General features: G+C 41.3%; 2 protein-coding genes across 6 annotated transcripts in view; both read right to left on the reverse strand.

Annotated features, from left to right (window-relative positions):
• HSF2 (heat shock transcription factor 2) overlaps positions 1-13,625 on the reverse strand; it is a 38,710-nt gene extending 25,085 nt beyond the window's left edge. The window contains exons 1-5 of one of the 2 annotated variants that reach the window (XM_077487019.1): positions 13,438-13,625; positions 2,924-3,032; positions 2,232-2,359; positions 1,570-1,694; positions 102-177 (exon numbers count right to left, since the gene is read on the reverse strand). In XM_077487019.1, coding sequence (XP_077343145.1) covers positions 102-177; positions 1,570-1,694; positions 2,232-2,359; positions 2,924-3,032; positions 13,438-13,530 — 531 coding nt within the window. In that variant the 5' untranslated portion in view covers positions 13,531-13,625. The remainder of the gene's footprint in view (positions 1-101; positions 178-1,569; positions 1,695-2,231; positions 2,360-2,923; positions 3,033-13,437) is intronic. The other variant, XM_077487020.1, reaches the window with a different exon arrangement.
• A 7,272-nt stretch (positions 13,626-20,897) lies between these two features.
• LOC143987873 (heat shock factor protein 1-like) overlaps positions 20,898-24,031 on the reverse strand; it is a 110,274-nt gene continuing 107,140 nt past the window's right edge. For 3 of the 4 annotated variants that reach the window (XM_077487024.1, XM_077487022.1, XM_077487021.1), the window contains exons 11-12: positions 22,414-22,486; positions 20,898-21,523 (exon numbers count right to left, since the gene is read on the reverse strand). In XM_077487024.1, the coding sequence (XP_077343150.1) occupies positions 21,189-21,523; positions 22,414-22,486 (408 nt within the window). In that variant the 3' untranslated portion in view covers positions 20,898-21,188. The remainder of the gene's footprint in view (positions 21,524-22,413; positions 22,487-24,031) is intronic. The other variant, XM_077487025.1, reaches the window with a different exon arrangement.

Consider the following 24,031-nt stretch of genomic DNA (forward strand, 5'->3'; position numbering starts at 1 on the left):
GTGGAGGACATAGAGAAAAATTAGATTGTACATACAGAAGCCCAATGTAGAGATTGCCTAAAGAAAGAACAATAGTCTCAAAGTGTAAAGCATTGCCTTACCTTCCGAATAACCTGCTGCTGCTGGGAGTGTTTGGAGCGCAGATCAGTAATTTCTCTCCACAAGGCTTCATTTTCTCTGCAAGAAAACAAATAAAAATATATAGATTACATTTCTGGACTCACAAAAAACAAACACCACAGATGCACAAGCTTTAAAGTGATTTTTATTTATATATTTTTTATTCTTAATTTATGGGTATGCAGTATAGAAAAGTAACATAACAGAACAGCACATTCCTGAAAAAGGTCATCTGTTATAATATGATGGATATTCAAGTAACAGAGGTTAACAATGTAACCTGTAATGTGTTATCGCATGCAGGGCATATAGAAAATATTGGGGTTTTTTGTGTCCTCGCAGAACACGTGCAGAAAAACGAATGTCTCTGCACATGGCGTGACCGAGGTATTACCGTTTCTGGAACCCATATGGAAATTTTAAAAAGAAAGTTCTGAATATGCATGTTTTTTTAACAGAAGAGATATCTGGTTACTGTCTCACTCTGTACCTGGAAAGTCCAATGTTTTAGAAAACCAGTCTCTGGTTTTTCCATTTCTTTTTAAGACCAGCTGGTGGCCTTGCACAATAGGGCTACAGAGGCTTGGCACCAAAATGCCTAGAAAACGCTCAATCTGGTAAAATTGGCGTGCAAAAGAGCAGGAGGAGGTTTCTCTTTGAGAACGCTTTTGCAATCAGATGCACGATGTTCCTTGCATAGGGCAGCAATTGCAGATAAAGCCAGCATCCTACCATCCTGGTTTATGAAAGCTTGATCCAACATAACCATTCATGAGAAAAGTTCCCATCAAATAGTATGCAGAAACAGCCCTGAAGAAGACAGTCTTGGCTTAATGTACATTTTGCTACTTTTAAATAAAAGGTCTATGAACCATACTTTAGAAGTTGCAATTCTCTGGACACTCATTCCTTCCTTCCTTTTTCCCAAACCCAGAGAGGGAAGGAACAACAGTTCATACATGAGCAAGCATACATGTTCATCTACTTTCACTTACTAGTTGGCATATTTCCAGCAGCATGGACATACTACTGGACAGGGTTTCTTTAGTGGGGTTTACTCTTCGGTATGGACAACTTACCATGGACTTGAAAACTCACATTTCACAAAACAGAAGAGCATTTGCCTTTATTATTAAACATTGTTTTGGTTTTTTATTTCGAGCAATTTATTATGAATACAAGTTAAAACCTTAATACGCAAGCTCTGTTGACTCATAGCCCTATGCAATTATATGGTGTCTGGCTACCAGATTAAATCTGCACTTCTTTCACAAAATTAAAGTTGCACTAAACATTACATGGACAACTCATACGAGGTTACTTAAACACCATTGTTTCACCATTTACATCTCTGAAAAAAAATGCAATTTAGAATAAGCAGTATGTGCACAATTTTCTATATACAGTTCAGACTTGGTAACGCTGCCTAATTATTATGAAACTACATACCTCTTCAATGTGAACAGTCGTGAATCAATAGTGTCTTGTTTCATCTGAACTTTTTGAGCATTATTCAAAATTTTTGATATATCTTCCTGTCTCACTTTAGTTTCTTCAGGTCTTGTGGAGGATACCTGTAAACAAAAAACAAAACAAAAAAAAACACACACAATCTAAATTTTACAAGCAGCAAGCAACCAAGCCCATATCATTATTAAAAATGTTTATGTGCAATCTTACTTTTTTTATGCATTTGTAATAAAACTATCCATATAAAATCGAAGCAATAACTAGTAGTAGGGTTGCACCAATACTGGACATTAATAATAAAAAAAATTTATATATATATATATATATATATATATATATATATATATATATATATATATATATATATATATATATATATATATATATATATATATATATATATATATATATATATATTTTTTTTTTTTTAACCCAGAATTCAGCTTTAAGATCCATTTCCTATTAACAACATTTGTATTCAATCCAATTATTAGAAGCCAGATGGTAACCTGTCCCCAGCCAACAGTACTCATGCCTTTAATAATCACTTTCATTTTGCTGATCTTATGGTGTCTAGTGTTTTGTAGTCTGGAAGGTTTTAATAAAAGAACATATTTCCTTTAAACAAGCATTCCTATTACCTTTCTCTTGATATTCTCCAGTAACTCGTCTTGACCTTGAATGAAGTATGGATGCTGAAATTCAACTGGTCCATCTCTCTCCTGCTTCACAATTCCAGAGTCAACATGGACCACCTTTCTGAAACCATCTTAAAGCATAAAAAAACTTCTGTAGTTAGATAACAATATCAGCCATGCCTCTAAAAATCACAGTCATTATAAAATCAAAGTAACATTTAGAAGCGCTCTCTGCATCTGCTAAACTGAACTGGTCACCACTACCACAAATGTGTGTTTTGGGTCAGTCAAAAGGAATAAAATTGTTGGTGCTTGCAAGAAGGCGAACAAGGTGAAAAAGCAAGCGCTGAGTGCTGAACGCATGGCCAATAGGGTTCACTGGAAGGAACAGTTCCAAAACACTTATCCTGGAGCATCTCATGGTACTGTACAAAGCAAACACAAAGTGGAAAATCATATCGCTTAGAAGGGGCTCAGCAATTTTCAGGTAGTGTGGAGAAGAGGGAAAGAATCTACTATGCATCTTTCTAAGATTTATGTCATTCAATCCACATCCATTAGGTGGAAGTTCCCTTGAACAATCGCAAGTGCCACAAGCAATAAAAAGACGTACGAAACATTATCTTGTCTCAGATGAATGCACTATTCATTTTATATGACGCTTGATGCATGCATACCAGTCTAACTTTACTTACACATGTTTAATTGCCTCACAAAGCTGGCCATGTTATTGTGCTTGAAGTACTTGGGCAGGATCTCTTTTGCAAATCGTTGTTCATCAAGGACCAAGAAACTCTGACCATTCTAAATAAAATTAATAAGGTTTACAAAACAGCAGAAAAAGTAAAAAAGTTTACAGCACATTTACTAATGCTGGTCACTGCATCAATGTAAAGGCATGCTTTTCAAATACGTTAAACACTTTTCAGTCAGCAGACCACTTATTTTCCCAGGTTAACAAAACCTGGACTTGATCTGCGACAGCCTTGTGCTTCCCTTCTCAATGGGGTTGATCTACTAAAACTGGAGTGCGCAAAATCTGGTGCAGCTCTGCATAGAAATGAAATCAGCTTCAGTTTTCTTTTTTTGTCAAAAGCTTAAGACCCCTTTCACACTGGAGACGTTTTTTAGGCGCGTTGGCCTCAGCTGCAATGCCAGTGTTAAAGAGCGAGTGCTTTCACACTGGAGCGCTGCAGTGGCAGGGCGTCACAAAGAGTCCTGCAAGCAGCTTCTTTGCAGCGCTGTAGGAGCGGTGTATTAAATCAATGGGCAGTGCTGCCAATCCACCAGCAAAACACCGCTGCAGTGGCATTTTGCAGGCGGTTTTAACCCTTTTTTGGCCACTAGCAAGGATTAAAACCACCCCTGGGTGCTTTCAGAGTGAAAGGGCTCTAACTGAACAAGCTGAGGTTAGAAGTTAATTGGCTACCATGCACAGCTGCACCAGATTTTGCACTCTCCAGTTTTAGACCCCTTTCACACTGATGCGCTTTTCAGGCGGTTTAGTCCTAAAAAATAGCGCCTGTAAAGTGCCTGAAAACGGCCTCTTAAGCCATCCCAGTGTGAAAGCCTGAGTGCTTTCATAATGGAGCAGTGTGCTTGCAGGACAGGAGAAAAGGTCCTGCAAGCAGCATCCTTTTGGCGTTGTGGGAGCGCTGTATACACTGATCCTCCACCACCTCTGCCCATTGGAATGAATAGGCAGCGCTTCTGAAGCGCTGCATCATGAGCACCTTTAAACCCTTCTTAGGGGTTAAAAGCGCCCCACCAAAAAGTGCCGCTAAAACAAGCGCTTTACCCCTAAATGCTGGCTGGAGACCAATGTAAATGTGAAGTAAACAAAAGGGCTAATTTATATCAGAAAATATTCATGTTGTGTGCATACTCACACTTGTGTGCCTTTTACAGCATGCTGCATTATATTGTGGTTTACAAGTGTTACAGTGTGTATTTTTTCATCATTATGTAAAATAAGCAATAAATTATACAACGTTCAACATTTTCCCAATGCCGCACAATGAAACAAGATGGTCCTTCCCCCAGTGCACATCCTGGACATTTTTGAAGACAGTATTTTTTATGCCAGCAGATGTTGGCTGCATTAAATAATAGTTTTTAAAAAACTCCATGACTGAACATTTTCCTTCAAGTGCTCCAGTTTCCTCCCACAATCCAAAAAAGGTATAACAGGAATAACGCAATGGCCAAATCTAGGAAAAATTTTAAATCTTCCCCGGCAGTAAGGCTGCACCCACACTTTAAGGGTCAACTGCGGAGATTGGTCTAGGAGATGGAAAAGCACTTTTACTTAACCAATCTCCAACTAACCCATCAGATGGCTATGTCTTGATGACATCCAACCATTGGAAAACAGGGTGAAGAGGCTGCAAGGAACCCACCTAGCAGCAAGGAGAAGCCTCCTGGAGCAGATCACCAAGTATGAACCACACTGGGAAATTACACAGAAAAGTCACCCTGGGACTTTGAATACGGATAGCCAGTGAATATACCAGAAATAAACAAACATTCTCAAGATTTATTCAAAATATGTCATACGCACATTAAAAAAAGGATAGATATGTAGTACACTACAATGTAAAAATTGTCATGGACATACTGTACAAATAAAATGCAGTGCCACAAGCATCTAACATAACCCTATGCATTACACAAGACCAGGCTCATTTCTTCATGGGTAGATGTGTGTGTAGTATATCTAAAATGATAATAAACAAGTATGCAACACAGTGGTGATGATTATCATTTCAGATATACCACACACATCCAGTCCTGAAGAAGCGAGCCTTGTCTTGCAAAACACGTAGGATTATATTAGATGCTTGTGGCACTGCATTTTATATGTACTGTATGTCCATGACAATTTTTACATTGTACTGTACTATTTTATCGACTTGACACCCCTCAATGCTTATTTATGTGCACATGAAATTTTTAGAATAAATATTGAGAATGTTAACTTCTGGTATGTTCATTGGCTATCCATATTCACCTCACTCAAAGTCCCAGGGAGACTTTTCTGTATTTTGTTCTACTATTGGGTTGGAGGTGTTCTACAGGTGACACCAGAACTTCATAGAGTGGGTGTTGTAAATGTACCCTGAGCTGACCATGCGTGGCTTACTACAGGGCTTGACAAATTTGCTTGGAATCTAGGAGCCCAACTTAAAAAGTTAGGAGCCAGGTCGGTAACGGCGATCCGAACCTATCCCTGGCCTGACATGGAGATGAGTGAGGGGAAGATAGCAGCACCGCCGCCGCCCCTCACCTGTCTCCAAGTCATTGCCCATAGCTCTTAGAGGGACATTTTATTTATTTATTTTTTTCAAATTACATTTTTTTTTTTATTGCATTTTAGTGTAAATATGAGATCTGAGGTCTCTCTGACCCCCGATCTCATGTTTAAGAGGACCTGTCATGCTTTTTCTATTACAAGGGATTTTTACATTCCTTGTAATAAGAATAAAAGTGACACATTTTTTTTTTTAAAAGAACAGTGAAAAAAATAAAGTTAAAATAAGAAAAATAAAAATAAAATTTTTAAACGCGCCCTGTCCCACCCGCATATGAAAGCTGTGTTCAAACCACACATAGGAGGTATCGCCGTGATCAGTAGAGCGAGAGCAATAATTCTAGCCCTAGACCTTCTCTGTAACTCAAAACATGCAACCTGTAGAATTTTTTTAAATGTCGCCTATGAAGATTTTAAAGGGTAAAAGTTTGTCGCCATTCCATGAGCGGGTGCAATTTTGAAGCGTGACATGTTGGGTATCAATTTACTTGGCGTAACATTATCTTTCACAATATAAAAAAAAATTGGGCTAACTTTACTGTTGTCTTATTTTTTTATTAAATAAATAATTTTTCCCAAAAAAAGTGCGCTTGCAAGTCCGCTGCGCAAATACGGTGCGACAGACAGTATTGCAACATCCACCATTTTATTCTCTAAGGTGTTAAAATAAAAAATATATATAAAAAATATATATAATGTTTAGGGGGTTCTAAATAAAGGGAAGGAGATAGGCAGGCAATAAAAAAAAACAGGCAGAGGAAGCTCCATTAGCATTGCTGGTTGTCATACCAACGGCCACCACAAGAGGGCGCCAGATTCCAGAAGGAATCATAGGACCGCAGAAGGCCTCAAAGTCGCGGCCTCAATTACCGTCCGCCGGCGGAACGGCCCGACGCAATCACGCCGGGGGGGTCCATGGAGACATGATACCCCCAGCTGTGATGCCCCAGGTCGCTAATTCTAGTCGCAAATGCGACCTGGTTTTGTCGAGCCCTGGCTTACTATACATTACCGCTGAAAGGTAGGAGGATGCTTTTATGACAGAAGAGACGGATAGGGTCTTTAGCTCATGTATGGGCAGGCTGAATGAACCCAAGTTGATGAATTGGTACAATCAGCCTGACGGTTTTTTCTGCATGCAAATACTGTCAGTGGCTATAGCCACTAGCAGTAATCCTTGTATTCTGTCGGCTGGGAAAGCTTCCTGCACCCCCCTCATGGAGGAAGGTAAATGAATAAATCTAGTAATCTGTGGCATGCTTTAAGGATAAGTTCACAAAAAAAAAAAAAATATATATATATATATATATATATATATATATATATATATATATATATATATATATATATATATATATATATATATATATATATATATATATATATATATATATATATATATATATATATATATATATATATTATATAAATATAAATAATTTAAGCAGTAGTAAATTGTCCGGAGCCCCGATGATGTCCTCTGTTCCTGCAACAAGCTTGGAAGTTCTGGCACGATCCGCCAGACCTTCCGCCTGATGTCAGCGGTTGCAGGCAAAGTGAAGATCTCCTAAGTCATGTAGGTTGAGGAGATATTCCCCATTATAGGCTTACCTGTAGGTAAAAATGACCAAGCAGGGTGTACAACCGCTTTAACAACCGCGCATCTTTTTGCAGGTAAAAAAAAGTGCATTTGTTATTTAAAAATTTTTTCATTAGGAGCCTGTAAAAGCATTGCACCCACAATCATCAGATCACAAGTGCAATCTCAGGCTTCTGCAGGCTCAGTGTAGCTGTCCGCTTCATATCTCATACAGGAAGGCAGTTACTGAATGACAGGAAGAATCAATCAACTACCTAGGGTGCTCATCAGAGCCCTGGTAGATCACAGAGAACTACAAGCCGAATTAGAACGAATGGCTTTATTAATGCGGTAGGCAAGTAATCGCTGAAAAATAAAAAAGCTGCCCCCCCCATGTTTAAGTCATAAATAATGTACTAGTAGGCACTGCATACTTTGGTGGTATAGGGTCTACTCAGTAAATGGTCACATCCTAAATATGGGTGTAACATTTTACTAAAGGTAAACTTATCACCTTTAAAGCGGGGTTCCACCCTAAAGTGGAACTTCCGCTCATCAGAACCCTCCCCCCTCCGGTGTCACAGTTGGCACCTTTTAGGGGGGAGGGGGTGCAGATACCAGTCTAAGACAGGTATTTGCACCCACTTCCAGGCATAGACTCCCATGGGAGTCTATGCCTCTTCCTGTCCCAGCTCGCTGTCTGCTGGGACACACACAGGTCCCAGAGACAGCACGGACCATTCCTATTGCGGTGCGCGACTCGCGCACGGGCAGTAGGGAACCGGGAAGTGAAGCCGCAACGCTTCATTTACTGATTCCCTCACCTAGAATGGTGGCGGCAGCAGCCGAGAGATCGATCTGCTGCCGACATCGCTGGATCCTGGGACAGGTGAGTGTCCATTTATTAAAAGTCAGCAGCTGCAGTATTTGTAGCTGATGGCTTTTAATATTTATTTATTTTTTACAGTGAAATCCCTCTTTAAGATACTGCAGCTTAACAATCCTTAGATGTGGTGGCTGTATTAAATTTTATTTTTTTAGGCTTCTTTCCCCTCTGCTTTAACCTGGTGATCTGGCCAGTAACACACCTCCTGTGCCGCCACTCTGGATGAATGAGCAACAGAGACACCTGTGGACAGCAGTATTGTCAAGTTGAATGGGGGGTGTTGTGTTAGATATACTAGCCGATAGGGTTGCACTGATACTTTGTACTTGCCAATACCGATTCTTTTGCAGTGCAATTGAAGCAGACACATGAATGGACTCAAATTGCACGGCAACAAATCACATGTGAAAAAAATAAATAAAAAAATAATAATAATAATAATAATAATTAAAAAAAAAGTGTGCGATTCCTGTCCAGATCACATGTAAAAGTCACGAAGACAAGCCTGGGTTCACACTGCATGCAATTCATCACATTAAATGATTGTAAAAGGAAAAAGGATTTTTTTTTATCCTTAATTCTTTCTGTGCATTAAGATAAAAACCCTTCTGTGTGCAGCATCCCCCCCCTCAGCCCCCTAATACTTACCCGATTTCCCTCTACATCCAGCAATGTTGCATGAGTGTCTCAGCTGCTTAAGTGGTGTTGCCACCAAAAAATTAAAAGTGCTTAAAATTCGTAAAAAAAATAAAAAAAAAATAATTGGCAAAAAAAAAAATTTTTTACTCACCTCTAAATACCGGTTGCTAGGGGGTCCCTCGTAATCTGCCTTGCTCATTGCCCAGGCTGGTGACATCACTTCCCCTCGCGCCGCACATTCACCTGGGACCTGTCATGTGTCCCAGGTGACTGTACGGCGTATCACGGCGCCCTGCGCCGCTCGCGCATGCGCAGTGGGTGCCCGGCTGTGAAGCCACAGCCGGGTGCCCACAGTATGCATGACGGCGCCGCGAGCGGAGCGGGGAGCGAGGGGGGGCTTCGTTCCCCCGCATCGCTGGACACTGGGGCAGGTAAGTGTCCGATTATTAAAAGCCAGCAGCTGCAGTATTTGTAGCTGCTGACTTTTAATTTTTTTTTTTAGGGGGTACCCCACTTTAGGACTCCCCTCCTTATTGGATGAGACAACAGCATGGCGACATTGCTTCCCGCTGCTATCAAAGTCAGTCAGCCAGCCAATGAGAGAAAGGGGCGGGGCCACAGCTCAGTGTCTGAATGGGAGCTGTGGCTCGGCTCCCCCCATAACAAGCTGCTTCCTGTGGGTGCACTCAACAGGAGGGAGGGACCAGGAGCGCTGAAGAGGGACCTGAAAAGAGGAGGATTTGCGCTGCTCTGTGCAAAACTAATTGCATAGAGCAGGCAAGTATGACTATTTTTTTAATTTAAAATAACAAAGACTTTAGTATTACTTTAAAAGTAGTTGAACACCCTGCACAACCACTTTTACCTACAGGGAAGCCTATATTTAGGCTTACCTGTAGGTGCTGGAAATATCTCCTAAACCTCACCAGTTTTGGAGTAATTTACAATAAAGCCGTGCACCGATGTCTACTTTCTGGGTTTCTTCTTTAGAAAGGGCAGATCGTGCCATTTCTAAAGAAGTCATGCCGTGACTGACGGCTCCGCGCACATGTGCCGGAGCGATGTCATGCGCCTCCGGTCAGTCACATAGCTGGATTTGCAGCCCCGGAAGAAAGAGGGGTGAAGATGGACGCTCGCTGCTAATGGGGACAGTGGTGACACTGCAGGCTTCGGTTTCAGATAAAAAAATAAAAAAAAAGGAAGAATTGCGCTAGGTGTGTAATAAGCAATATGAAAATATTATATAAATAAATGAATGAATAAATAAACCGTTTATTTATATTCCCTTGTATCATTATTATATTACCCAGCACTGCACTTTTTTTTCTATCTTCGGTTTCAGATAAGTGACACATAATGGACTACTATGCGATGCATAGTAGTCCATTATGCTTTACCATTGCAGGTAAATAAAGAGGAAGTAAAACCCATCAGGGTTTACTTCCTCTTTAAGAATTGGCAAGCTGCAGTATATTAAAATGTTTGCTTTTATACCAATTTTAGGCCTCATGCACTCTGGGCGGTTTTTGACTGTAGACGTTTTTTTTCTACAGTCATTAAACTCTCCATCATGTTATCCTATGTGTCCATGCACATATAGGCTGTTATCAGCAGTTTTGGGCACAAAACAAAAAACAAAGCTAGTGGGTTCCCACTCTAAAGCTGATAAACGCTCAAAAACATCGCTCAACATCATTTAACGTTTTTGATCCATTGAAAAAAAAAAATAATAATAAATCTGCTAAAACTCTAATGTGGGAAAAACGCTATTGCAAAAACATTGAAAAACTCACTGCGAAGCTACTGGCGTTTTTATAACGTCCACTGTGCATGAGGCCTAAAAGTGGAACTTTACCCATAACCAAAAAAGTTATGGCTAGTTCAAAAACAGTTACATTCCTGGAATGCTGGGATTTCTAACTGTCACATTTGATTGTGTCCTCAACCGAACTGTCAAACCATCAAATGGCTGGTGTTAGAACTGATCACATGTGTAGCACCATGGCAGTTGCAAACAGAAGCAGCTTCCTTGGCTGTAAAGGATAGGAGAGTTTAATTCTGTTTTAAAACCAACTTTATCCATAACCACTTGATAAATATCATGTTCTTTAGCAAGGAACATACATTCCATATGAATAATTATGCTACCAAATGTAGTGTGTGTGCGCAAATTGCCTCCAGCATTACTCTGGGTTCTTCTTGTTGGAGGTTGCCAGTTTGCTGAAACCCAGAGCCTCTGAACAGCACAAAATCATAAAGCGGAACTAAACCTATTGATTTAACAGTTAAAAAAAAAAAAAACAGTTACATTCCTGGAATGCTGGAAATGCAAACTGTCACATTTATGTCCTCAACCAAACTGTCAAACACCTGGTGTCATAACTGATCACATGTGCAGCAGCACGTGGCAGTTACAGATCAAAGAGAAGCAGCTTCCTGGGTTGGAAAGGATAGGAAGGTTTAATTCTGCTTCAGCCCAGGTTCACACTACTGTGATCACAGACATCGCATGCGATTCCCACCTGCGTAGGGTTGCCACCTCATCCCTTTAGGCTGGGTTCACACTGCTGGGGCTACGAGAACCGGATGTGATTTGCACCGTACTGCAGTGCAAATCACATCCGATCTCTGTGCAATGCGAGTTCAGCCATACAGATAGTATGGCTGAATTCGCATCGCACTCGCACAGGACCCTTTTTTTGGTCTGCAGCAGAATCGGATCGCATGGGTGTTCACACCATGCGATCCGATTCCTGTCCAAGTTTGCAGATCGCACTGCGATATGCGGACTGATCTGGGGGTGTCATTAACGTTTCACTGACACTCCCAGCAGTTCGCATAGGGCAGTGTGAACTGCCGCTGGGAGGTATGCGATGTGGGAACCCGCCGCGGGTTCCCGCATCGCTGCAATGTGAACCTAGCCTTAAACCCAAACACATATGAATTACACAGGTTCTGAGGCTAATTTAATACAGATAAGACACCAAGTGAGTTTAATTACCATCATAATCAGCCTCAGAACCTGTGCAATTCATGTGTTCAGGTTTAAAAAGGGAAGGGGTGGCAACCGTACACCTGCGGTGCTAATCGCATGCAATGTCTGAGATGCGAGTTCGGCCATACAGTCGTATGACTGAACTTGCATTGGATTTGCAGGGAAAAAAAAAAAAAGTGCAGGGACTCTTTTTCCCCTGCACAGAAATGGGATCGCATGGGTGTTCTCACCCCGGTGAGCCGATTCCTGTGCGAGGTCACAGTTTGCACTGCGATCTGCAGATGTCATTAAAAACGTAATGACACCGGCAGCGGTTCACAGAGGGCAGTATGAACTGCCTGTGCGAGAGATGAGATGCGGGAATCAGAGCTACAATCGTGCTGGTTCCCACATCCCATCAGTGTGAACTCAGGCTTAGTGTCGGTTCACACACGACTTGCTGTACGACTGCCTCAGGCGACCTGGACACAACCGCTGCGGCGACTTGCAAAATGACTTCTCTATAGAAGTCAACACAAGTCACCCCCAAAGTCGTACAGGAACCTTTTTCTAAGTCGGAATGACTTGTGTCACTCCGATTAGAACGGTTCCATAGTACAGAACAGGATGTGACTTGTCAGGAGGCGAAGTGGCCTGACAAGTCGTCCCAGTATGAACCGGAACTTAAAGTGGAGTTGCCCCCCAAAAAATAAAACTACTTAAAAATCTTAAAAAAAATCAAAAAAAAATAATTGGCAAAAAAAAAATTTTTTACTCACCTCTAAATACCGGTTGCTAGGGGGTCCCTCGTAGTCTGCCTTCTTCATTGCCCGGGCTGGTGACATCACTTCCCCTCGCGACGCACATTCACCTGGGACCTGTCACGTGTCCCAGGTGACTGTACGGCGTATCACGGCGCCCTGCGCCGCTCGCGCATGCGCAGTGGGTGCCCGGCTGTGAAGCCACAGCCGGGTGCCCACAGTATGCATGACGGCGCCGCAAGCGGAGCGGGGAGCGAGGGGGGGGGGGCTTCGTTCCCCCGCATCGCTGGAACCCGGGACAGGTAAGTGTCCGATTATTAAAAGCCAGCAGCTGCAGTATTTGTAGCTGCTGACTTTTAATTTTTTTTTTTTTAGGGGGTACCCCACTTTAAGCAAAACAAAGCAAATTATATCACCTGTGATGCATTTCAGTTATCTTGCAAACCTGGCCTGTTAGTGGGTCCTGAGGACAGGGTTGATGACCACTGCTCTAAAGACAAGGAAGCCGCCATCTTTGCCTCTGTCTGGTGTGCAGGTGCCATGGTGCTGCACATGTGACCAGCTCGGATGCCAGTTATTTGATGGCATGACAGTATGGTTGAGAGCCAACACAAGCACACTAGAAGTGTAAAGCACCATACACACTATCAGATTTTCCGCTGAGTTTTCCCTTCAGATTTACCAAAACCATATAGGAGTTTCAATGTGTATGCAATCAGGCAGGTCCTTGCACTACATGGTTTTAGTAAATCTGAAGATAAAAATCGGATAATGTGTATGGGGCTAAAGGGTGTTGATTGAGGTCTTGGCATGCTTTGTGAACAATGAAATGAATGGGCTTTAGGAGGATTGGATGCCAGCGTTGTGTACAGATTCTATAAGGTAGCATGAGGGGCCTCCTAAGGAAGAGAAGTGCCCACAGACAGAGGGGTAGAATGAACCTAGCCTCGAAGAAAGGAGGGCAGCGTGTGTGTGGAGAAGGCTTGGTTGGCATCATGCCTGGGCCGTTGCCACAAGATGGAAGCCATGCCATGTACACACAGGGCAGAGAGGCGCTTACCTGACTCCATGTGATAAACTCGTTCGTGTCCGAGTCCTCCACCAACGTCCACAGTTTGCTCAGGAACGCCGGTACGTTAGAATTCTGCTTCATTGTCCCGAGCTCCCTCAGAAACCAACACACTACAACCCGGCCGCTCTGAGCTTAGACCGCGCTACAGCGCATGCGCCAACTGGACACCACACCACGCCCCCCTGAGCCTGACGCTGCAGCGTCGTACTGGACAAGGAAACGGGACTTGGCTCCTCCTTACATAACGGGTACAACCTCACGTGGGTGGGGGGCGCGCCTGGAAGTTTTCCAGAGATGATTGGATGATGGGGTTGATGCTGAGTAGGTTGCTGAGCAGTTGTATGACGCAGGGGACGTTTACTTTCGAGCCAGTAGCTGAGTGCGGTAGCTTTATATGTCATAGTGGACACAGCGACGGTTTACAGACTATTCATAGCGGCTGTGAAGGCGGGACTTCATCATAGTACCGCGGCAGCAATTAGGAGGCTATTATAGTCGAGTGTTTATCTCTCCAATGCCAGGTTTGATGATTAAATAAACTTATTAAAAGAATGTTAATCAGTGATTTTTTTTTTTTTTTAATAAATTTCATTGCCACTTCCACCCTTAGCCTATTCTGGCACTTCTACATTTAAAAATCTTTTTTTTTTTTTTTGCTAGCCCATTTTTTTTTTTTTTTTTTTTAACAGGTTACCAGTTTAGAGCTACAGAGAGGTCTTGGGCTAAAATTTTTGCTCTCACTGCAAGCACACACGGACAGGGCAATTATTGTCTATTTTACACTCTCTCTTTAAAATGTATTTATTTTTGATCACTTTTATTCCTCTTACAAGGAATCTAAACATCCCTTGTAATAGGAATGGTACACAACAGGTCCTCTTTATGGAGAGATGTGGGGTCTATAAGAGATAGACCCCACATGTCTCCTCGAGGCTGGGATGATTGAGATAAAAAAAAAAAACGAACAAATCTCTTTCCAGCCAAGTTCTCAGCTTTGTTTCCTTTGGCCGGTCAGGCGTGATTGTCAAACCGTTGCGCCCGGGCCTCCAAAGGTCATATTGATGACTTGGGACCATATGGGCACTGGAAATCTTTATGATCAATGTTTGGCGGCAGATTCTTTCTCCGGCTCGCCGGTCGCACGGGTGAGCCCAGAGAAGCACCGGAGGGAATGATGTCCCCTCTCGCCGCCTGTAAGAATGATCAAGCAGCTGAACTGCCACTATGATTGTTCTGAAGGTGTACAGTATCGCCGGCTGTAAAAGATGATATCTGAGTGATGCAGTTGCAGGCATCATTCGGATATCCCCACTCAAAGTCAAAGATGTTATATGATGTCCTTGGGCTGGAAGGGGTTAAGTACCAGCCTTGATTAAAAACAAAGAAAAAAAGCTAAAAGGCTAAGTTCATACTAGTCTGCACTGTGTGTTCCAGTTGCAGAAGTCACATCAATATCTGCAGCCGAGTCGCACTGCTCTTGCGGGGCTGCCATTCATCCTGAATGGCACCCCCATGCATCTCAGCCCGCATCGTGATGACAAGAACCGTATAATAAAAAAAGACCATGCGGTTTCCCATGGCTGCATTTTTAAAAAGATGCATGCATCTTTTTTGTGTGGTTCATGCAGCACAGCAGCCCATTAAAATGTGATCTGAGCCTCAAGGGAACTTTTTTTGCCATTTTGGATAGAGTAGAAAAGGCATTAAAACACCTGGAAGGTTTCTATTGCTCTCTCAGCACCCAGTTAGGGAGATTTAACCTCTGTGCTCAATTAGAGAGATTTGCTTTTTTTTTTTTCCTGTTTACCATTATTGCTAAGAGTAAAAGAAAATCCCAAATGTTAGACTGTCACCATAACAGGAATAGAAGGGACATTTTCCAATAGTGGCACTAGCTGGGATAGGCATGGACCAAGGCTGTGGCAGACATTTTCCAAAGCACAGATCTTAGTGAAGGCCCCAAGGTACATTTCAAATGAAAACCATCAAAAAACACTGTCTACTCTCTGGCCTAGTTCTACAAAGCTTAAAATAACATTATATAAAGACTGTCTGTGGTATACTGTTATAAAATGTTTAAAAAACAGGCCAGGGTCCCCAATAATCCCCCTTTAGTCTTACCTTTTCATCTGTACTCCCCATGTTACCAGGTTTTCCTGCACCGCCAGGTACTCCAGGCTCTCCCTGCAAAGAATATATATATTTAGCCAACATGACCCCCTTTAGAGCAGGCCAGGGTCCCCATAGAACCCACTTAGTCTTATCACCTATATTCCCCAGACGTGCTACCAAGTTTTCCTACACTAACACCAGGTAGTACTCCGGTCCAGGGGCTCTCCCTGCAAAGAATATAATATACTGTATATTTAGAAAACATGATGTTATTATGCTGGAGCCGGACCAGCAGAGAAGAATCCACCAAGTTCCAGGCCATCACCTGTCCTTTGACCTTGACCTTCCTTGACTGTTCTCCCGCCCGCACCATCTGAAAAGCGCCACACTCTGCCGCATTATTTATGCTGTGGGACGGCCGCTACACTCCCTCCAACATATCACTCCTCCGCATCCAGTTTCTACTATAGAGTGGGCAGCGGCAGCCGGATCTAGAGAAAAGGAGCCTGAGCCAGCCATCGCACCGGTTAAGGGAGGGTCCGACAGCCTTAGTACAAAAAAAAAAAAAAAAAAGAAAAAGTCCTACCTGAAAGCAGCGGCCGGGCTGTGGACCCTGCAAGGACCGCTCACAGATACCAGTGTCTTGACAGTCCCCGGGCACTAGTTCTGGTGACAGCCAGGGATTTCCTCACTTTGGAGTCTACATTGCAGGGGTCAGGGGTGCATAACACACAGAGTACAACCAGTTCCAAGCACAGGAAGTAAAAAGAAAACTGCGATTCCAGCAAGCCCAACAGGTAATTCTCTAACTTGAAAAAAATGTTCTTAGACTGAAAATAAATAAATAATGCTGCCACCATATCTATGGAGTGGTATACATTATTACATTTTTGTTCTTAGGTTTAATAATCTTTTAAAGCTAACCTAAGATCAAAATTTTATTTCAGATCCACTTTAACATGAAGCAGCGAGAAAGGAAACATGCAAGCTGCCATTGCAGATTTGTTTTTGAAGCTGTCTTTATCCTGATGACTAGGATGGAATAAGCATACAGCAATGCTAAACCAAAATTACGTCCTGCATACTCAATATAAGCACCCAGTTTGTGTGTGAAACGGTAGCGTTTGTTAGTACTAAATACACACAAGAGGTCCAAAACAGCAACATGCGGTCATTCTGAGATTGTAACCAATGGTATAGGCCAGTGATATCCAACTTAAAAGGGAAGAAGTCCACATTTATTTATTTCCACAAGTGGAGAGGAAGGCCACATCCAACATGAATACCTCTGCTACACCCGGTCCCCATTGCACTAAACACCCAGGCCCTTTGCATAGCAGGAAAAGCCCAGGGTAAAAGATAGCAATGGCCAAAAGTATTGTAATGAAATCAGGAAAAAACATGCATACAACAGGGACATACCTTTTCCATCTGCATCTTCGGGGTCCCTTCTACTCACCTGCATTACTGCCATTTTATCCTCTCTTTCCCCATCGTTGGTATAAGCGAGAGTAAAATTTGCCCAATCTTTAGTGTCAGTACAAGTAAAAAATGGCCCATCTTTGGAGGTCAGTGTTAGAAGTTATAAAAAATGATTGATCCATGCACCCTGGTTTTTCATCTGAGGCACAAACCTTGATGACAAGATTCCATGGGTGAAAAAATCAGATCTTATACCCAGATACAGTAACCTTATCCCTGACTGTTAGGGGATGCCTTGACCCAGGTCCATGAAACTCCCAGGGAATGTGCAAGACCTGTCCCTACTGCAGCTCTTTCGTAAGCCTACCTAGTCTTGGAGGTGGAGATGGGCAGGACAAAAATAGTTTTGTTTCGGGTTTGTTACGTTAACCAATAAATTTTGTCATATATGCTAGAATTATTTGTTTTCAGAATTTGTTTCATATATTTGAATTCATTCTGTATATTCGTTATTTTCTATTAGAAAATTAATTCAAATTGGAAACATATTGCAATAAGTACAGTAATATATAAAAGTGAGGCAGGATGATGATTCTTACATAGGCTGCTTTATAGAATAGATTAGACTATAAAAGAATAGAAAAAAAAAATAGAAAATATTCTATTCCATTTTATTCTATTTATTCCCATTCTATTCCTTTACCTTTTCCATTTTATTTAAATTCTATTATTTTCTATTTTATTCTCTTATATTCCTTTATTTTCTATTATATTGTATTCTAGTCTATTCTTTTCTATTTTATTCTATTAAGCAACCTAGGTAGTAACTATGTTATTTCGCTTTGATACCTTACTGTATTGATTGCAATATGCTTCCATTTCGCATTCAAATTACATTCCGAATCTCTAATGAAAATTTTATCTAAAATTTTGACTTATAAAGAAACAAATTGCACATGTCTACTGAGAAGACCATAAGCCAAGTTGATAACTACAGGGCAGCAGGACGATCAGTTTCCACTCCTTCAGCTCCACGATGGGGGAGGAAGCACCTTTCTCCAATTTATAAATTGGTGTAGTGATTACAGGCAAATTTACACCTTTCCCCAGGACTGCAGTTTTTAGAGTCCCTGCAGGTTTTTATCTCTCCTTGGAGTGGTGATTCATGTCCTTTTGTGAGTTTAATTCCAACCTTGTTTCAGTACCCAGCAGGGACGCAATCACATGTCCTATTCTGGACCTCAAAACCCACTAGCTTTACTTGATTAAGAGAGTCTTCCTTAGGTTAATAGGCATGTACGACACCTATCCCCCTGTCCCAATTCCCTCTCATGTAAGACTTGCTTTGCCTTTCAAGGATCTACACTTTATGTGGTTATGCACTCTGGGGTAGCCTCAGCATCCTTATTCTTCACAAGGTTTTGTGTCTATAGCCCTACCCATTTTTTTAAGCCAGGGGAATGTCAGACATTCTTATCTGAAAGATCCCCCTCACCAAGGCTTGACATCACATTCTATGATATTCCATGGCAAATCCTGCAGGGATTAGGCTGGATTATACACTAACTCACATAGTCTTTGGTTTCCTCTTCCCCTCTATCCAGAACTGTGCCAACAGGCCCACCAAAAAGGGTCAACGAACACTCACAGTGCTGCTGCAAGAACCTTGCGGCTGAAAGCTGCATAAGCTTGGACATCTACCTGCAAGAAATGGGGAAGGTATGAACTGAAGACCAGGTGGCGGCTCTGCAAAACTGGGCAGCACAGGCTTGACTTTAGAATGCCCAGGAAACACCCACCGATCTGGTGGCGTGAACACCTAAGAGTTCTGGAGGTTTCTTCCTTTACAAAGTACAGTAAACTCTTGAAAGGCGTTGTCTTATGTACCTGGCAACTGTGGATTTTGAAGCAAGATGTCCTTTTCATGGTCATGATGACAAGACAGAGAATCTGTCTTCATAATATAACGTTTTTTAGATGAACTTTGATAGCTCTGACAATGTCTGGACAATGAAGAGCAATCTTTTTGGAGTACTTAGGAGCAGGGCACAAAGAGGAAATTCCTTTGTGAGAGATCAGGAATAGCTCCTTACAAGAGAGAGACACCAATTCAGAAACCCATCTGACAGACTTGATAGCCACTAAGGACAATTTGCAGGAAAGATCATCTAAAGAGTTCCCTGAAGGGTTCAAAGGTTGTTGTTTCAGGTCAGAGAGAACCTAATTAAGATCCCAAGGAAGCACAGGGTGCTCTAGGGGTAGTCTCATCCAAGAAACACCTTTAATAAAAAGGTTTTTACAAGGGAAAATGAAATCAGAAGTTTTTGGAACATAATGGACAAGGCCAAAACCTGTACCTAAAGAGGAACTGCAGTCTGCTCACATAATTTGTAATAAAAACATCTTTGCCATTTTGAAGCTTCCCTCCAACCACTTTGCATATCATTTTATATATACTGCGATTCTGTCCTTGCCAAATATGCTGCACAAATCTCCTCCACTAAGTCTGGCTGCATCCATTTTAACTGTGGGCATCTGAAGTTGCCGCCTGTTCACTTCCTAGATTTACACAGACAGGAAGTGAGCTGTATAAGGTATTTACTGTCAGAAAAAAAAATTGTTTTACTATCCAAAGTTAAAACAAGTGCAGAAGATTTAATTGATGGAAAGATGAAAAAAATTACCGACGGTCCGCTTTAAGAGTACTTGAGGCCAGCCTCTGCTCCCGATTGTATGGTGGTCAACATGCAAGTTACACAGATGTTTGGGATTGAAAACCATGTTCACACCAGGCAAAGAAGGGTTTTTAGGTATAACAGCATTTTTTCCTCGAAGTAGCTTTTCTGGCTTTGAGCCATGTGGGAATGACAAAATCAGAGACACCCCTGTTCCTCAAGACTTGGATCAACAGCCATGCCATTAATGTCAGTGACTGAAAAGCAGGATGGTACAGGGTGCCCCGAGACAGAAGGTCTGGCTTGCTTGGTGAGGCCAGAGATAATCTATACGTTTGAGTATGTCTGGGCACCTACTTCTTTTCTTGCTCTATTTTGCAGAGCAGTTCCAACTGGTAATCCTAAAGAAGGGGGGTCCACTGATTCAGATATAGTTTTGTCACTCTGTACTCTAGGATGTTAATATGGAACTTGGCTTCCTTGGGTAACCATGTTCCCTAAACTATGGGTAATTGGAACAATCCATCCCAGCTTGTGAGGTTGGAATCTGTTGCAATAGGAATGACACAAAGCTAGGGAATGTATTGCTTGCTGGAGAGTTAAATGAAAGGTTGACAGAAGGAATGTGCTTGTTCCAGGCCGGCAAGATGTTGAGGTGGAGAGGACAAGAATGAAATTGACAGAATAATATGGGCTCAAACAAGGCTCCCAGATCCATCACCTTAGAACACTAGCAAATAATGGAGATCTCATGGAGTGGGGGCAGGATTATAGGAGTATGCCCAGGGGGACATGTCCAGCAAAGCTTTGCCAGTGTCCAATCACCTAAAGATACCAGCCTATAACCCAGGGTTGAGGAATACCCCAAGTCTATGTACTTGTGCTGTAGGATTAAAATATGAGCTTATTGAGCATTCAGTCCATTCAAGTACTGATACCGGCCCTTAATTCTCTAGTCCACACTTTTCCTTGCATCTGTTTCATCTCTGGTAAGAACACCTTTGGCTCCTTAGAACTGAAATTTCATCCTGTAAACCATCTTAGATTCACTATACTTATTTTGACCAATGAGTCCCCCCCACATCCTTCTGAAATCTCAAAACTCTCTGATGAATCTTATGCACATGCAAATTTATAATCACACATTTTTTCCATCATAGTCACAGTTCATTTATTTATGTCAATTACTCTTCACATTTTTTCTACACATAAATCACACACCAAACTGATACACCCATGTATTTTGTAGTCATTTATTGTATAACAGCATGTAATTGCTTAATATTGTTTTAAAATCCATTTGTTTTGATCTTTGGCACTCTCGCACGCTCCATTCTTTCTTTCTATATATTCTACCATTCAGCCAACTGACACACATTTACTAGTATTTAAATTATGTAATGGTTTGTAACATGAGTGAAAGTAGTCTGCTGAACATTCACATAACTACTAGTAGATACAATTACAAATTCAACAGAAGAACTCTAATGGATGCAACGGATCTTATGCAGGCACTCACGTGAAGAGTTGCTAAGACTCATACTCTCTTTTAGTGGAATGATTTGCAGAGGTGTCTGACCACAGTCCATGGCGATGACTTTGGGCAACCTGCTTTTCATTTTGCTGATTCTTTGCAGCATCTAGAAAAGGAGGACATGAAGCTCTTTGGGGATTCTGGGTGTTCATGATGTAGCTGCTTAATGTGCTCAGTGCTGTTGATATTTCAGAAAGTTTCTGTAATGACTGTTGCTCCACAGCTAGGACCTTTTTAGTCAGACGAGTGTGATCCCGATGCATTTGTTTAACGATCTGGTCCATCTTGTAACACGATGATTGGCATGATCTGATGGACTTGTCTACTGACCCTTTCAAAAGAAAAATACAGATGAATACATGAGTAGAGAGTCTCTTACCTTTATGGCAACAGTAGACTAACCTCATTTTTTTTACCCTAATCAAAATGTGATAATACCACGTAAACAAAGAAATTGCTGCACAGCTGTGTATAAAAGTAACAAAACCGATTTAAAGTGCTGCATGCTCTACATAAATCAAAACCACCACAACATGATATAAATCAAAAAATGTAACACACTAAAGAAGTATTAAGTACACCAAGAATCACTACATCTCTCTGTAAATAACTCCACCATACATTTGTATCCACACCAATTCCAAGTGTGCAGAGCCACCACTGCTTGGATTGAAGCTCAGCACAATTAAAACAACCAATACAGGCAAGTCATATTGTGCTCATATAACCTAGTTCTGCCACACATACACATTGTGGAAATTGTTGGAAAGGACAATACTCAGGAAAGAAAGAGAAGCTCCTTATGGCCGCAGAAACATTATTAAAAGGCTTAAGTTTAAAAATAAGAACTTCGTCAGAGGTCTTTGGACAAAATGAGTCAGATGGGGTTTGCACATACAGGGATACATGCCAGAGATTGACTACAGCTGTTAGGAGCAAAGATGGAACATGAGATAACCATTTCAGAATGTGATAGTTTTATGCGCCGAGTAACATTGCTGTGGTGCAATTTCACTGCAGAACGAATAGTACTATCACCCTGTTGGAGGACACTACTAGAGACCAAAGAAAACCAAAAACGGCTGTGTTGATGTTAGTGACAGACAATATCACATATGTAGTTTTGCCCATAGTTCCAATTTAAGGGCTGACTGCAGAATCAGCAAACAGAATATACAGGATAATATGACAGAGAACACAAAGTATAGAACGAAAAGATACCAGAGTCCATATGACAGCTCTTTGGTTCATCTTCATTCTCTGAGCCACTGTATACAATTCTGCGCTTTATCGTCTAGAATTTTTTTAAATGACAAAAGACATATAGGTTGTATTAAATATTTGCATATGTATCAAATATTTGTTATGTTCATCAATTTTGTTAAACAAACCATTGTACTTGACAAGGCTAATTGTAGCTCACCTCATCTTATACCCCAGCATTTTGTAACTCATTCTATAGGTAAGGTGCACTACAATTAGCACTGCCGAGCAGAATGGTTTGTATATTTAAATGAATAAATATGACAGTCATTGAATGACACTTGCATCATGATTTGCGCACTAGAGATCAAATGGATAAAAGCAAAACTCTCACTTTAGCAGTAGCTGAAATAATTCCACCCCAGTGGAGAAAAATATCAGTTACAAGATCAGCGCTAACTATTAATATCTTTCATACCCAGTCCATAAAATGTCCTTCCAAAGATCTTTAACATCTTAACAGCGTAGAATCGACACAGTCTTCACTGGTCTTGGATCTTTAACCACCTCCCGAACAGCACATGTACATATATAAATCGGCAGGTTGGCAGCCCTGCGCAAAAAAACTTAAGGTATTTTGGCTCCTTTAAGAGCCTTAGCAGGCACGCGTCCGCCGGCCACCCGCGATCGTGGGCACGAGAGACAGAACAAGGATCTGTGTGTATAAACACACAAATCCTGGTTCTGTCAGGTGAGATAGAGCGTGTGTTCCTATTAGTTAGGAACAGTGATATGACTCCTCCTCTAGTCACTCCCAACCCCCCCCAGTTAGAATACACACATTTAACCCCTTGATCGCCCCCTAACGTTAACCCTTTCCCTGCCAGTGACATTTATACAGTAATCAGTGGCTATTTTTAGCTTTGATCGCTGTATAAATGTCAATGGACCCAAAAAAGCATAAAAAATAAAAATAAATAAAAAATGTCCGATCTGCCCACCGCAATTCTGATAAAAGTCGCTGATCACCACCATTACTAGTAAAAAAAAAAAAAAAAAAAAAAAAAAAAAAAATTGCCAGAAATATATCCCCTATTTTGTGGACGCTATAAGTTTTGCGCAAGCCAATCAATAAGCTTATTGCTTTATTTCAAAATTGTCGCTCTTTTTTTGTTTATAGCGCAAATAATAAAAACTGCAGAGGTGATCAAATACCACCAAAAGAAAGCTCTATTTGTGGGGAAAAAAAGGACGTAAATTTTGTATGGGTACCACAAAGCATGACCGCATAATTATCAGTTAAAGTGACGCAGTACCGTATCGCAAAAAAAGGCCTGGTCAGGAAGGGGGCAAATTCTTCCAGGGCTGAAGTGGTTAATAGTGGTCCACTCAACAAGAGGATTAATCTCGAAAGAAAAAAAAAAAAAAAAGAAGCTATATATGGTGTACTAGGTTTTAACTCCACTCATGTACATGAGCTATATTCTTATAATGTGCTTACATTAAAAAAATTAATCAAAAGACAAGTAGAGAACAGAAACTCCCAAAAAGGAAATTATATTACATATACACACACACACACAGTATCTCACAAAAGCGAGTACAACGCTCACATTTTTGTAAACATTTTATTATA

Source organism: Lithobates pipiens, unplaced genomic scaffold (assembly GCF_037356315.1).
Source record: "Lithobates pipiens isolate NorthernLeopardFrog02 unplaced genomic scaffold, aLitPip1_a1.2 Scaffold_18, whole genome shotgun sequence".
Taxonomy (NCBI): domain Eukaryota; kingdom Metazoa; phylum Chordata; class Amphibia; order Anura; family Ranidae; genus Lithobates; species Lithobates pipiens.